The 17,091-nt window shown below is 39.8% G+C and overlaps 1 protein-coding gene across 5 annotated transcripts in view; it reads right to left on the reverse strand.

Annotated features, from left to right (window-relative positions):
• LOC122980347 (histone deacetylase 7-like) overlaps positions 1 to 16,661 on the reverse strand; it is a 64,542-nt gene extending 47,881 nt beyond the window's left edge. For 2 of the 5 annotated variants that reach the window (XR_006403025.1, XM_044348274.1), the window contains exon 1: positions 16,323 to 16,658. Coding sequence is in view for 2 of the 5 variants with exons in the window: in XM_044348274.1 (XP_044204209.1) it covers positions 16,323 to 16,341 (19 nt within the window). In the remaining 3 variants the exon portion in view is untranslated. Of the gene's footprint in view, positions 1 to 6,992; positions 7,471 to 16,322 lie in introns of those variants that run through there. The other 3 variants (XM_044348275.1, XM_044348277.1, XM_044348276.1) reach the window with 3 other exon arrangements.
• Positions 16,662 to 17,091: the final 430 nt, after the last annotated feature.

Consider the following 17,091-nt stretch of genomic DNA (forward strand, 5'->3'; position numbering starts at 1 on the left):
ACAAATCTACATATTCTCTCTCTCTCTCTCTCTCTCTCCCATTTGCCCGCATACACACACACATACACACACGCTTACCAAACAGCTCCCCTGAGAGAAAGGAAATGATCAGGAAGTCAGTCTTGCTTCTCGTCTAAACAGAAAAGAAACACCTGTGGTATATTTTTACCCAGAAAATACAGCAAAGACCAGGCTGCCGCAACCATATGTATCTGAATACTATTCGCTTTGTGGGACTAAATGTCTTCTCAGAGACACATGATCAACACTTACTAACTTGTATTTACTACATTTTTTCTGTGTCACTCTGCACTATTAAAGAAAAGGCCACTCTTCGAAACAAACACATGTTTGTCTTATCTGTGTGCTTTCAGACCAGAGTTTTAGCACTGACACTGAAGCTGTGACATTAGGAGACTTGCACATGACTCATTACACGACTGGACACAAAAACAGCTCAGTCACAGCCTTATGAATTCAACCAGCGATCCAAACTACCCTCACTCTGAAGGATTTCAAAATGTGCTTATTACTTCCTTACCAAGAGTTCACTAAAAGAGGACATTTACAGTACATACTTGTTTCAACATCACATCACAAAAAAAGTAATGCGATGGTACAGTAACTATTTTCTACGGCCTGCTATTTATTAGTTGTGCACTAAATAATGCTGGACACATTTTGCATTTTAAAACTGAAAAGAAACGCTATTTTTATGATAAAATCTGGAACATTTTAAAAATAAGAACTGCATCTAGATAAGATCTGTGTGCGTGCTTCTCTGTCTCTCATTTGATCGTTGTGGTGCTAAAAATAGGCAGGAGACAAACTTCTGGTTTCTGTAATAGCATATTCGTTTCACAACCATCATCCTCTTTCTGTGGGCCTTCTGCAGCTACACACTGAGGCACTGACAAACACAAACACACACACACACATACCACACATGAACACACCTGCATGCACACAGTCGTGCGCGCGCACACACATACATAAGACACTCGCTCACACAGAAACAGCGACTTCCTGTTTCTAAAGTTAGTCTGCACCATAACATCCTCTTGGTTCATTTAGGCAAGCAGAAGCTGCTATTTTGGTTGAATGGCTTCATTGGCTCATTTCTGCAAGCATGAGAGTTACAGATGTCCTTCAGCAGTATTTATATCTACACTGCGGCCCTTAAATTCGCTTTGTTTATTGTTGGGCTGGAGTGAACACCACATTGGTATTGGATGGAGTTACGTCTGGAAGTCACACATCAGGTTAAGTGCTAGTTACTATTTGTATACATAAACACTGGGAGCAAGCTTGAGGTTTCTGGATGGTTAGATGAGCAACAAAGCAGAAAGTGCACAAGTTCAGAAACAAAATGTTATATGAAATATAAACAGATAACATTGTTTCAATTAAAATATCAAGCATGTCAACATCTGCTGAGTGTAAATTCATTAAGTTTACATTCAGGCTGACACTGCGCTCTGCATTAACAGACCCACACACACACACATACACAATAGCAATTTTATGACAGCTTCTCCACCATGTTGCCCACCTTCAGCGGTTCCTCCTGCCCACCACCTCTGCCTCCGTCTTTCTCCTTTCTCTCCGTCCCCCCCCCGCCCCCGTCCTTACGTTTAGAGGAATCCACAGCTGTTGGGGACATTCTGTCCCTCTGCTTCCGAGCAGCTGGAGTATCAATCTCCTTATGTGTGCATCCATATGTGTGTGTGTGTGTGCGCGCTTGTGTGTGTCCGTCCTATACGCGCCAAGATATTAATAGCTTGCAGTTGTTTCTTTTGAGTGTACACAGCAGGTCTTTGTGTTTGCATAAGTAGGATCTGCATGTGCGACAGTTGAGGGAGCCGATACATGTGTATCTGTGTGTCAGTGCACGGTGTGTGTTGGTGCCAGTGTATTAATAGTGCCCATTTGTTTCTTTTGAAGGAACACTGTAGCTCTTTGTACAACTTTCAGTATATGCAGCCATGCCGGTTTATTTTTAGTGTCACCTGTCAGTAAACACTTGTGTTATTGTGCGTAATCATGCGAGTGCACATGTGTTTGAGGACATTGAATTTGTATGTTGCTGTTTCTTGGCATATTAATAGCATGACACCACTTGTTTTTACGAGTGTGTGGCATGTGTGTGTGTGTGTGTGTGTGCTTGTAAGTGTATTAATAGCAATCCCAATTGCCCACACATGCGTTTGTATGTGTATGGCGTGTGTGCAAGTGGCTGTCAATAACTTCAGCCTTGAATCGGGCCTGCTGCAAATGGATGTGGACCAAGAACGTGTTTACTACAGCCGACAACTATGTGCGAGCTGATGGATTACTTTGTCTCAGTATCAGCATACAGTTTATGCAGAAATTGTAATAGATAAATGTCTTTGTCCACTTAATTTAGCCTTAATACAAATCCTCTATTTTTTTCCATTGTTGATTAATTACTTTCTTGATTACTCCATCAATAGCTTTGTATTTATTTTGCTAAAAAATGTCAGAAAATGTCATCCACAATTTCCCAGTGCCCAAAGTGATGACTTTAAATTGACCAACAGTCTACAGCACAAAGGTATTCAATTTACCAAGATTCAAAACAGATAAAATCTTGACATTTAAGAAGCTGGAATTAGAAAATGTTTGCTGGTTGCACTTGAAAATCACTCAAATGATTATGCGATTATCAATATAGTTGCAGATTAATTTTCTGTCAATCAGCTGATTGATTAATTAACCCATAATTTCAGCTCTACATTTCTACATGAGAGGGGTCCTTGTCAAAAATGTCTGTCATGCCAAAAATATGCAGCCTATACATCATTATTGGATGTTTATAATTTTTTTAACCATTGCAATTAAACTATATTTAACGCATACCCCACAGCTCAATTTTCTCAGCGGCTTAACAGGATAATAGCACAAGCAAATATGAGGTTCCTTCATCGTCTACAGTAGTCTTTTCTTTGTTTCTCTCATACTCTGTCAGAACTGTTTTGTACTGTTCCTGCCACTCTCTTCAACCAAAAGGTCAGATGTCAGAGAGTTACAGGACCTCTCTTGATGTTGTGTCCCTGGGGCGGTGCGGGAATAAGGTGAGGGGTCACCGGCTCACTGTGGAGTTGTGTGTGTACGAGACAGTGTCACAAGCTAGCATGCTCTTTAGTGTGATTCTTCAACTTGATTTCTCACAGACCAAAACAGACTGACAATTGTTAAAAATGGTTTCATCATTTCTCCTGTGGGTTCCAAAGGGTCATCTTTTTTGGAAGGGGAAAAACAGCTAAAATTGGCCCAGGGTGTTGTCATAAGGTTGGCATGAGACTGAAACTTTTCTCTTTTGCTCCGCAGACACACACAATGTGTATTAGTGCTGAAAGAATGGGCACTGATGCTTTAATGACCTGGCAGGTGTTAATCATTCATAGCTGAGAGAGGTGACACGGTACACACATCCTCATTCAGACATACCACATACAAATGATCACCTTAACACTGAGTTCAATTATGCAAATTAAGACCTGACAGGAACATCAGCTGACTTCCTTTATGTACGTCAAAAGAAACAGTGACTAATCTAAGCGTGGACCTATCTAGGTCAGTGGTCTGTGCACCTAATCTCCACCCACAAACATTAATTTCTGCTCTGTGACCTCGACATTACCAGATGTTACCTGAGGGAATATGGCCTTTACACTCCCACACACACAGACATACTGCCATGTATTTGTGTTTTACATGTAAAAACCCGATGCACAACATGATGAAAATTATTTGACTGAGAGAACAGGTTCTCATGCCCACTTCCTTCTATGCAGAGAGTCGCCCATCTGTCTAGAGTATACTGTGTATCGGTCTGTTATTGCACACTAGGTTAGACGACTATTTACACAGAAAGGCTTCTTTGTTTCAAATACACCCTGCAGTCAATATGAAGAAGGTTACTGTCTTCTGCGTTTACTGCTGGTTTTGATAAAGTTACTGTCTTTGTTTGAACTTTGTTGATTTGCCTAATACTCTCCATCTTTTGCTCAAAGACACACACACACACACACACACACACACACACACACACACACACAATACACAAATACAGTGATAGTCTCTTTGCTGTGTTTTTGAGGAGCAGAGTGTATCAGCAGTCAGCTGAGTTGATCTTAAATCAGGAACAGGAAATGTGATCTTGGGCTCTGGCCGGTCCAGAACACTGTGCCTATTGTCAGGGCACTGCTGTGGCTCACACTGGGAAAACACTGGGGACTTTTAAAGGTTATCTGTCCTGGGAAAAGGTTGATATTCACTTTCACAACTATCCTGCCGCACAAAGGTATACTACCCAAAAGGCGTACCTGATGATGACCTGTGCTACTTACTATAAATGTAAATGCCTATATGAGGTCATTGATAGTTGGTTATGCTTCTCTATCAGTGTTTATTTAACCAAGGTTGAACCAGTTGTCAGATGCATCGGGAATAAGTGATTCATCCACTAGGGGTGGAAGGTCCCTTAATAGTCATTGTAGTCATCCGTGCGGCATGCAAATAAAACAATACACTGAACTTTTAGGACATTGTGAGTATGTGTCCAGTCTAGAGCTGACACAGTTAATCAATTAATTGATAAGTTGATTATCAAAAAATTAATAGGAAAGTATTGTGATGATTAAATATTTGTTTATTATTATCTTAGACTGTGTAAAATTATAACAGGAATTTGTCATTTTAAAGACAAAATTATGAATCGATTATTCAACAAAATACATCTTTAAAAATAATCTTAAAAATAATCTTTATTGCATTTCTACTTCCAACCCGGCAATCAACACATTTATCACATGATTTAAAAAAACAACAACAAAAAAACCCAAAAAACAAAACGGAAAACTTCAAAATGCAGGTATGCATTTAGGATTCTGAATTTTAATTTCATCAGATTTTACTCAATGAAAGTACATTACATTAAGGCCTAATTCGTAATGAAACTCAAAACCAAAACAACTATCACACCTCTCCACCTGTTTCCCTGCGTCAAACCACACCGTCAAGAGTCTAACTAAACATCATCGCCATAAGTCTTTAAAATAACTGAATTTCAACAACTTCATACCTCAAGAGCAAGACAAAACAACACTGACTGCTTGCAACCACGTTACAGTGCAACTGCCTGATAAAAATTATATGAAATACAAGTTGTAGCACCGATTATCTTCAACCTAGTCGGCCTAGAGCGTGACTGGTCGCTCCTGATGGCAACAGTAGGAAAGATGTGACTGTAGCTGACATCAAAATGTTTTTGTGCACAGGAATAAAAAAAAAACAACCCATAGAAACACTGACACGCAAACTATGGTTGCCGCTGCTGATTATTTTTGTTATCAATTAATCTGTTGATTATTTTAAAATGATTAACTGCAGGAAATTGACAAAAAAGCCACAACTTAATATGAGCCCAGAGTGACGTGTTCTAATTTCTTGTTCTCTCCCACCAACATTAAAAACTCGAAGATATTCCGTTTACAATATTTTGAGACACATTTTGATTGTGAGTGGGAAAAGAATGGCCCTATAATTTACTTTTCCCCAGAGTTTCACTTTAACCTTCAGACATAAGAGGCCTGCTCAGTGTTTACAACTGTGACAAAGCCAAACCCATAGGCTGTCACAACTCACAGAGCAAAGGGGCCTTTGTGATCAACAGTTTGGGTAAGTTGACACCGTTCATGTAGAATAAAAGGCTAGTTATTATGATCAAAGTCTTTATTCAGTGATACGCTTACATGCCTGTATATAGTGTTTGCACGCTGCAGGGACAACCATGTACGTTCACAGACATTTAGACATTTACCCATTCAAAGCAATAATGCTCTCTGCTAGTTATCTGAGATGATGTGAGGAAAAAAAATGAAGGAGTGAGGGGGAGATGCGAAAGGACACAGAAAGAGGGCATAAAAGTGTAGGTGGTGTCGATTCCTTTGGCATGGCCAACACGAAACTAATGTAACCGAATCCCCGCAACAGCACTGACGCTATGACCTCATCCTGTCCAGCGAGAGAACCTGGACACATGAGAACATTATTCCACGCATGGCTAGCTGTGTGTGTGTATATATATATGTGTGTGTGTGTGTGTGTGTGTGTGTGTGTGTGTGTGTGTGTGTGTGTGTGTGTTTTCATTTTCAAGGGACTGAAGGGACTTGGGTGGGATCTAACAATTTTATGACTTCTGTCATAATACAGCACACGCACTTAAACACAGCTGCCCACCCGATGGTCCATCTAACAACCAAACATTTGTTGCCTAGTAGTGAATGAGTCAAACATTTCAATGACGTTATGGGCAAAAATGCATCCAGTGGGAAATTCTACACTAGCACTCACAAAGAGGCCTTAATACCATAATTACACAATCATTTGGCTTATTTATCACCTTAAAATAGGTTTTTACCTGTCAGATTAGGATAATTACAGGGGAAACCTCATGTTACAGTCAATTAGTTCAGGCAGGTGATAAAGTATTTACTAACCAGGCTGCAGTATCATTACCTCAAGCCACATTTTCTCTGATTTTGGAAGAGATTTAGGCAATTTAAAAATGCTGTATTACATTTCTTAATAGCAAAAAGGGGAAAACACATCTGCACATAGCTCTACTGTGTATCTACAGTTGTAAATCTCTGCCAGGTGAGCTTTTACACCTGCTGCTGAGGATAACATGGATTGAATCTGTGTTAAATGTCGCCTAACGCTAATTGGTAAGCAACTGAAACTAAACTTCACAATGAACGTTACCACAAAACACGCTAAACAACTGTTTAAGTGTAAGTATTTCAGCTCACACAAGTTCCCGTACACATGAAAGCAGTAAAGCAGCAGTCAAGATCTTTTTTTTTTTTTGAGTAAAGTTAAAGCCTGTTTTTAAAAGTATTGGCACACGTTTTAACCGCGTTTGTCGGCTACTTCACGGTGGACGTTAGCAAACAAACATCGCCTACCTGTTGGCGGTGAAGTTCAAAAGCGACGCATTTTCAGTTTCATGCGACACTGGAGAGCTGACAGCCAGTTTTAAGGTAGTAGGAGCAACTCAGACAAAACAGAAGACAGATAAAAACTTGGTCCAAGTATCCATCCTGGTCATTGGCTCTTTTTTGGGACTAAATTGGTTGTTACTCTGTCAGTTAGCAGGCGGGTCTTGGACTTAAAATCAAAGACGTTGGTTTCAACCGTCACCGCGCTCTGCTGCCAGAACTGTAAACATACAGTAAGCTAACCTCAAAATGTCTCGATAGTCGGAGAGAGAAAGTGTGTCCACCGCTCCACTGCCACGAGAGCTGCTCTCCACTTATCTGCCTCACTGAGTCTGCCTGTCGGCGGTGAAACTTCTGATAAAACTTGCTGGCAGTCTCACTTTCATCCGTGTGTGTGTGTGTGTGTGTGCTGCTGGTGTGAGGGCTCCATCTGCTGAACTCAGCTGGGTAAGGATGCTCTGTGTGTGTGTGTGTGTGTGTGTGTGTGTGTGTGTGTGTGTGTGTGTCATAGGCTACTTACGGGGACAAATTTCAGACTAAAGACCAGTTGATTAGGGACGGCTTGTCCTACTGTGGACAACAGCTGTGTCCCCAATTGGGTAAAAGCTGATTTTTGGGTCAGTGGTTAAGGTTAGGTTAGGGTTAGGGTTTGGCAAGTAGTGGTTATGGTTTGGGTTAGGGTAAGTCTCCAGGAAATGAATGTAAGTCAATGTAATGTCCCCAAAAGTGAACTAGGACAACGTCTGTGTGTATGTGTGTATATGTGAGAGTGTGTATGTGAGAGTGTGTGTGTGTGTGGTCCAGGTATTCCTCATGTTGTGGGGACTCGCCTCCCTTATAGGGACAAAAAGCACGTCCCCTTGATGGACATCATTAATTTCAGGGTGAAGACTTGGTTTAAAGTTAAGGTTAAGGTTAGTTTAGGATTATGTTAAAGTTAGGAGAAGAAATGAAATATGTCCTCAGAAGTGATGGAAACATGACTGTGTGTGTGTGTGTGTGTGTGTGTGTGTGTGTGTGTTTGTGTGTGTGTGTGTGTGTGTGTGTGTGTGTGTGTGTGTGTGTGTGTGTGTGTGTGTGTGTGTTTTGCCTCTGCTCTTTTTGCTTTAGGCTACATCTGGAATAACAAAGAAAAAAATAAGACTGGAAAGAAACCAGTCTACCCAACACCACAGTAGGCCTATATATCACCATGCTATTCTAAAATGTCTACAAATACGCTCCATCTCTCTAAAAAAGTCTATCATAAAACCTTTTGGAAGTTAATACAATACACAATGAAAAAATACTACAATTAAAAGTTCTGCTTTTATTCAAAATTAGGTAGGGTAAAAGTAAAGCTAACATAGTCAAATCAAATGTCAAATGTCAATGAGTGCATAGTCTGAGGCTACAGGTTGAAAAAAGGGTAAGTCTTAAACTTTCTAAAACTCTTAAGATAAGGTCAAAAATACTTTTCATAAATAGTTCCTTAACAATTGAAATTTTGGAGGTATAAGCACTATGACAAGCCAACAGCAACATTAATGTGACAAGCAAATGGCTCGCAACATAACTAATAATTACAACTAACATTTCAAAATGTACAATATTGTCAATGGAAATTACTCATTACTCAAGTATACTCGAGTACCAGCACTTTAAATCTTATGTAAGTACCATAAGTGCACTAACTTGTATCTCTTCCATATGGCAATACAGGCACCCCAGAGGGTAGAAGTACACTGAAACTTTAAAGATGCACTACAAATCCCTACAGGAATATAGGAATGTAACAATGATTAAGATGATGTAAACCAAATATAAGTGCTCACATAAGCCTGTCAGACTTTTGTTTATCAACCTCAGACAGGATATTTTAAGGGAGGCTGTGAGCCCAGAACAGAAACAAACTGACCAGAACTATATATATGATCAACAGCATAACCAGAAAACCACAGACACAAATGTGAAATAAAGTATATGCAGATTAGTGTGGGAGGAAGGCCTCACATCCACTTTACACCAAATTTCATCTGCTGCAAACTTAAAGTAGAAAGTCCTTTATACTATAAGTCCTAAAGTTATTGAATTCTGGACTAAACCTGCGTATGCCGCTGGTGTAACATGCTGCTTGTTTCGTGCCAAGTTGTTAATTTTACTGTAAGCCGTTAAAGTATGTGCCAGTTTCCTGGTTTTATTGTGTTGTAAAGGCAATTTTTTTATTTCTTAGGATGCACACACATTCATACGTGCAAATTCAGGCATACACCCACACACACACACAGAGCACAACAACAAATTTACTCTTAATTTGCACAACGCTGCCTGTTCTCACACATTCTGAAATATCGAACAGTCTCTCAGTCTCTCAGTCTCTCCTTTTGCCAGTGCAAAAGTTCACATCACTGTATCCATGAAGATAAACCAATCTGGGAGAATACAACTAGTAAAAGACAGTGAACATGAGCCAGTGTTTTATTTCATGTGACCCAAGCTAATCCTGCTCCTATGAGGTTTGCCGTTGTTCACTTAAATTGTGTACCTAAGGGGAAAATTATGGCCTGAGTTAGAAAAATTGCTATCAACAACACTCAGTCTAATTTCAACAACAGTGTGTCTTTTCCCCTGTGCTCTTGGCAGGACTTAACAGTCCATCCCCCCAGTCATGGGGTTGACTGTGGCCTGAATAATTTGAGATACGAACAAGCAAATTGAATTTCATTGCAGATCTTCCATCTTGAAGCACATGCTTCAGACAGAGCCTCCTCTATTTGCAAATAGAGTGAGTAGAGTGTGCTTGGTATCTGTTGCCACATTTCCCCTGAAATTAGCTCATTCAGAGCAGTTTCTATTTAAAAATGACATCTTAAACAAATTAATTTACTGTTTTGGTATGGCCTTCATAAATAATTTCATGAGCCATTATCAACACGTCATTATTCATTTTAATACTAACACCAACAATCATAGAGCTCTGAATAACGGCTTTAACGTTATGGCAACTGTTATTCAAATTATATTCACATCTGAAATGTGAAACATGTAGGAGCTGAAAGCTAAAAGTAAGTATCCAGTTTGAAAAGTACTCAAGAAATCTACTCAAGTACAGCAATCAGAGTAGTTGTAAATTTTTATGTTCCACCTGTGGCTCTGGGGTTGGATGCTGTACTTTGATACTAGGGGTACATTTTTCCCTATGCACATTTGAATGCAGATATTTAGTGCCTGATAGCAGGTTATGAAGTAAAATAGTCTAGTTGACATTTTGATTTTAAAAAATTGAGCTACAGATAAAGTAATTTAGAAAGATTTGCTTTAAAATGATCAGTTGTCATGTAAATGTAATGTAAAATAGACACAAAATGTAAAACAATACCTAATATCATTAGGCTGCTTTTAGTGGCCACTTTGAGTTTTTATAAGTTGGACTGATGAAGTTGGTGCCAAAGTCAGAAGTCAATAGAACTCTCCCTTCTTATCTTTCCCCCTCACACTATTTCTACAAAGTCTGTGCCATCATAAGGGCAGTGCCACATGGGGCCAGAAAAGTGACAGTTACATTTTGGCATCAAAAATAAAATTTGGTATTGAAAACAAAACCTGAACTGGAAAGGAAACATTAGCATTGAAACACTTGTATTGGAAAAGGTTGTATTGGCGCTGAAAAAAAAGTTCCACTAAGAAATAAAACACAGGCATTAAAATTTTTTTACAATCTTACAATCTTATTATCTTATTTTATTTAGATATTTTTTGCATTATGATGTGTTTTTCAATGTAAATCTTCAGATTTTTTCTTCATGTCTGTGTTTTTTCAGTGACAGTTGTTTTTTACGCTGTTAGTTTTTTTTCAGTGTCACTGTTTTTCAGTTTCAACTTTCTGTCAGCGTTTTGGCGGAGAGAGGAGGGCCCATGCTGGGCCTACATTACCCAGTATATCTTGCGGTCTGACAGAGATATCCGAGGGCGATGGAATCATGGCGACATTTGAGCCAGACTGTTGTAATTTTCGCTCTAGGACTGTTAATATGTCACTCTATTAAGATTTAATATTTTTTTAGACAAGAAAGTAACCATTTAGATTCCTAATATGTGAATCAATTTATCCAAATAACGCCTGCTTATAAATCTGCTGTGATGTTTCAGTGTTTTCAGACATGTGAGAGCAGCAGGTCATCTCGCAGCAGCAGCCCAAGTCCTGCATTGTCATCCTGGGGAGAACATGATCTGATGAACTGATCTGTGCAGCTCTTCTGTAATTTATGACTGGTTCTAACGTCTCCGCAGAATTTTGATATATGATATAATTCCTTTCAGAAGATGAATGTTGGTCTCACAGATGAAATTTAACAATTACAGCTGCCACAGTAGTCTGTCTGAATGTAAAGTGAAGCCTCATGTTTTTATTGGACAGAACAACAGTGCTGCCTCTGGGGCACTACTGTATATGTACAGATTCATTCGACCCTTCAGTAAAAACATCCCTGGCTTACAGTAAAATGAGAGAATGAACAAGATGCTGTGGAAAAATCATCCTCGAAATCTTCGTTCAAAGAGGCCCGATTTTACACAGAATCCCCAGGACGATTTTAAAAACTGAAAATCTGGACAGTGAAGTGGGGAAAAGACACATATGGCATACATGGGTAGGACTCCAAGGTGGAGTTTTGTGGCCAGTAGGGCTCACTCCTCTTCCAGTCACAGGAAGCCAGTAGGAATGAGCGGAATGCAGTCAGGCAATACGGTGATGGAGGGAGCAGCGGTTGCAGGGCAGATTGCCAAAAAGAATGAAAGAAAAGGGAAAAGATAGGGAGAGAGTGAGACAGTGATTAGAGAGTGGAAAAGGCAGGGGTGCAAAGAATTAAGCATGTCTCCAGAGCCGCAAAGACACGCTCACATACCAAAAGAAACGCCCAGCGACAGCTTTTGTAGTTGCACAAGTGTAATTGTTTTCTCTCTCTCTCTGATATTGACAGTCTGATGTGGATAATGCGCATGGCATTGGAGGAGTCACTGGAGGAAATGCCACAGTACATTATTGTGACTGGTGGAATGTGTGGAGTTATCATTCGGACAGATTTCCGGGTAACAGTCGGAGGCTAGGGGTCCACAAACAAGAATTTGCTTTTTACTATCCAGGAGGTCATCCTAGCTCACAGACACACACACACACACACACACACACACACACACATATACATACACATACATGCAGAGCAATGCACCGACACGTAGACAGCCCACTCAGACATGCACACAGACACACACAACATGGCCATACATACAGGGTAAGCATACCATCTGTCGGGTTTGCTCTTCCTCTCTTTTGTGGTCATCACCTTATTTTTAAAATCACACATTTTTCCTAAAAGGCTCAACAATCTGTACAACATGCAAAACCTTCTATCCTTAGACTCTCAACCTGGATCAGGAAAACTCTACTAAAAATCATGAAACAGGGAAAAAAATGGGGGAAATCTCCAAAAGAGTAATAGGTGCAATAGGTGTTGTGTATGTAGTGAGCAGACAGAAGTAGCAGTTGTAGTAGTAATAGGTAGTAGTAGTATAAGTAGTATGTAAGCTGGTACCATTCATGAGCATTGAAGGAATGTCAAACATGTCAAGAAGAAATTCAACTAAGCTTAGAATCCAACACTGTGTCGTCTTATATTAAAAAAAAAGGAAAAATCCATTTCACATGTCAAACAGTGGTTATGGAAATGTTTAGTTTTCTTTTCATCTTTCACTCACTTGAATTCTGAATAATAAAGCCCATTACATGTGTGCAGGTAGGCCCCACTAAGCTGTAGCTAGCAGACGTGTGGTAACTTTGAACTGAGAAGGTACTGGAGGCTGCTCGCAGTGGTGGGTCGCCTCGAAAAGTCTTTCGATTCCCAACAGCAAAGCAAAGTCAACCCACAGAGAGGAGCGATAGCACTCAGCTCTCGCCTAGTTTCTCTGGAAACTGACTGTGATGTTGGAAAGTGTTGCTTTACGACGCCTTCACACTCCTGTGCACGCACGTGTGGAAAAAGGTCAAAACACTGAGTTCAGAACAGCGTGTACCCCTTTGAAAAGGTTTGCGACGTGGCTTTCTTCAAACCTGTGAGATGACAATTTCACAGAAGCTGCTGTGAACTTAATGCTCATTTTGAAAAAAAAGTCTTATGATGTCTGTTGTTTATTAAACTATAGACAAATGAACTTTTATAAGGTTAAAGGTCCAACAGCCAAATATAATGGGATAAATAATAGATTTCTGAAAATGCTCCTGCATGTTAACCCACATTATGGCCTGGATGATTATAAAAACAGAGAGGACTGTGGAAAAGTCAAAAACTTGTCATTAACATTTCTTATATTTCCTGCTAATAGGGGTTTCCATCTCCATACAAGTCTGAAACTGTCTACAGTAGTTACAGTGTTTCCCCCGTGACAAAATCTTTCTGACAGTCTTGTACAATTAGACTTCCCCGTGACACACACATTAAAATGAGCTCAGATTCTCTGAGATCAGATTCTTGTAGTAAAAATACTTTTCCACCAGGGGGCGGTACTCAAATAAGTGACTGCACTATTTATTTGTTATTTAAACAGAAACAACAGCCTGTTCAGGTGTATGAGATGGAAGTGAACTTTACTATGGGCCACTAATTAGTATCATATACATCAACCAGTAATCTCAAGTTCCTTCTTCATCCCTTTACAGTGCTCACTTGACCTCAGTAGGCAGCCTCTGCTGTCATGAAGAACCCTCTTCAGACCAGAGCGGATTTAATGAGAGGTGATCCATTTTAGATCACCATACTTTTGGTCGACTGTGCAGCCAAGTTACTGTACTGTCCTTCAGAAACTTGGAAAACGTGATGGAACCAATGCAAATCCAAAAGTCATTTTGGTAATTGAAAACAATGTATTTAAGTTTTGACTGGACTGACACTCTCAGAGAGACAAAAGCTTTTTCAAGATGTTATCATGGATGAAGATTTCTAAAGACAAGACATTACTTTTTGAAGAAAAGGAGAAAATGGCTTCAATACTGTACACAAGACAAGACTGTTACGTCTTTAAAACTGAAACATACAACATTGTTACTAATCTCTCTGTGCCCTCAGTCAACACCCATTCAGCTTGATCTAGACACCCATGACGTGACTCCTTCACAGAGATGTAGTCTGAGTCAATGACCCTGAGAGAGGGAGAGTTATGTCCCTGTGGGCCACTTCCAGCTGACTGTGGCCTCTTAACCTGCTGCCCCTCGACCTTTGCAAACTAAACAAACTCGGAGTCTGATGATTTATCACAGCGACAGAAATACAGACCAACTTATACAGTTAAGCTGCTGAGATGGATTTCCCATTTGGCGCAGGATATATTTTGTTCTCACCTAACTGAATAAAATATTGCTTCAGTTTTCAGCATGTTCTCAATATAAATAGTATGACACTAAATCACAGAACAGTGCAAATATTGCTTATGATAAACTTGCTTTAAAGGCTTTCAGTTCGACAGATACATTTTCAATTTCAAATGGATTCTGAGACACTTAAAAAGTATTAATTATTTGATTAGCAGGTAGTCTGAAGTTCATTTGAGAGATAAGGCTGAAATGTTGAATTTTTAGAATTTATAAAATCATTGTTTATACTGTGAGTGTGTACAAGGCAGTGGTGGAGGAAGCACTCAGATCCTTCACTTAAGTAAAAGCACCAATACAGTATTGTAAAAATACTCCATTACAAGTGAAAGTCCTGCATGAAATATCCTACTTAAGTAAAAGTACATAAATATTATCAGCTTGATGTAGTTAAAGTGTTTTAGTAAAAGTAATGGTTTGGTCCCTCTGACTGATATATGATTATATATGACATCATTATATTATTAATACTGAAGCATCAGTGTGTAAGCAGCATGTTACTGTTGTAGCTGCTGGAGGTGGAGCTAGTTTGAACTACTTTATATACAGTTAGCTAGTTTAGTCCAGTGGTTCTCAACCTAGGGGTTGGGCCCCTCCAAAGGGTCACCGGATAAATCTGAGGGGTCGTGAGATGATTAATGAGAGAAAACAAAGTTCTGATACACAACACATTGAACATTTATTGAAATTAAACCATGTGAGAAGTTGAGAGGGAAAAATCACTTTTTGGTGGAGCTGTTAACAACTCCTAGACATCTGAAATGTGACCCCGACTAAACACTGCTTTTTGTAAGACATCAAAAGCCAAAAAGGTTGGAAACCACTGGTTTCATCTTTAACAATGTGTTGTATTTTAAAAGCTTGTTATATTATCCATTATGTCAAATTTTAATCCGAAAAATAACTAAAGCTGTCAAATGAATGTAGTAGAGTAGAAAGTACAATATTTCCCTCTGAAATGTAGTGGCGTGGAAGTATAAAGTAGCATCAAATGGAAATACTACAATAGTACTTGAGTAAATGTACTAAGTTACTTTCCACCACTGGTACAGGGAGGCATCTGTCCAGGGAGAGTTTGTATTCTTTATGCTTCAGTTTGCCAAGTTTTCATCAATATTAAACTCTTTAAAACAGCAATTTGTGATCATCACCACAGGGATAAGGCCACATAAACCAGAAATGTCATCACTATACCACCCATTATTTTCAGAGAGGACATAGACAGCTGGTGTTGTCACAGCAACTTAATCAACTCTCACTGTCTCAACCAGTCCTCTTTCCAGCCTTTTACTAACTTCTTTTTCTGATGTCTGTTTCTCTATGCTCGTCTCCTTCAGCACTGCGTTGCAGTGAGGGACTGTTGTTTTGTGTCTCCTCATTCTTTGCACACTTTTTGTGGACAGACTCTCTAGGGTGGGTGGGTCTGTTTCCAATTTTCTCCCCTTCCCCGTCCTGAGAAACAACACTTCCAAAACCAAACAAATAAAACCAAAAAAATGAGGTACCCTTTTTTTTTTCTGACCACAGTGTTCTTCTTGGCATTCTTGCACATTTTACATACCTACATGATTTAGAAGAATTTGCACTGATAACAATGTATATGGTATATTGAATCCAGGACAAACTCAAGTTTCTCATAGCTGAAGCCAACCAAAGCTGCCAGTGGTAACAGCACAAGACTCAGATGGACAAAATCAACAACTGGACCAAGAATCTAAAGCATGGGCAAAACATCTGCAAAACTACCAGAACAGCTAGAATTCTCTCTTCAGAGTATAGTACATAAAAGACTGACTATTTTGGTGATTTACAGTCACTGAAGGACACATTTTCTACATAGCTGTTACACATTCTTTTACAGATAGATATAATATGTGCAAATACGCAGTATCTCTTACCGGTTTTGGGTGCTGACATCCAGTAAGAGGTCCCTCCGTGTTCCCACAGCAGTCCAGTCAATCACAGAGGCAGCGGTCGGACAGGCTGGGAGGCTCGGGGAGAAGATAGATCCTGCTTTGACAGGGGAGTGGTGCTGCAGCACTGGAGCCCGGCTGTGAACTGACAGAGAGAGTCACAGTCAACTGCTTGACACAACGGGCTCTGGATTTTCTATGTCTTGCACTTCCTCTCATGTGAGCTAAACTTGCTCTCTCTCTCTCTCTCTCTCTCTCTCTCTCTCTCTCTCTCTCTCTCTCTCTCTCTCTCAATCACTCCCTCAAATTCTGTTTTTTAGAGAAGACACAGTTGCTCTGCCCTATCAGCCCCCTGTAACTTTGTCAGTGCTGCCCTTGCACCAGGAGCTATGGGGAGGGAAGGAGGGAGGGAGGTGTGTGTATCTGTATGAGTGTGTGTGTGTGTGTGTTTTGGAGAGAAAGAGAGAGTAACAGATGTGTGTTGTCGCTTGTGTCTGACAGACAATAGCAGGAAGTGTTGCTTTAGGATGCACAAAGCACAGAGGATCGAAATAAGAGAGCTGGATTGAGCAGTACATGTGTTAAAAGACATATTACAGCGGTATTACCCTTTGCTTTTTAAAGTCTGACTAATACTGTAAACCACCACCTCCAAATCAAGTGTGTTGTTTTGGTGTTGTCTTTGATGTGACACCATAGTGTAACTTACACCAGTTTTGGGGCATGAAATGTGTTCTGGTGGGACAAAATGGCT

This window comes from Thunnus albacares, chromosome 4, assembly GCF_914725855.1.
Source record: "Thunnus albacares chromosome 4, fThuAlb1.1, whole genome shotgun sequence".
Classification (NCBI taxonomy): domain Eukaryota; kingdom Metazoa; phylum Chordata; class Actinopteri; order Scombriformes; family Scombridae; genus Thunnus; species Thunnus albacares.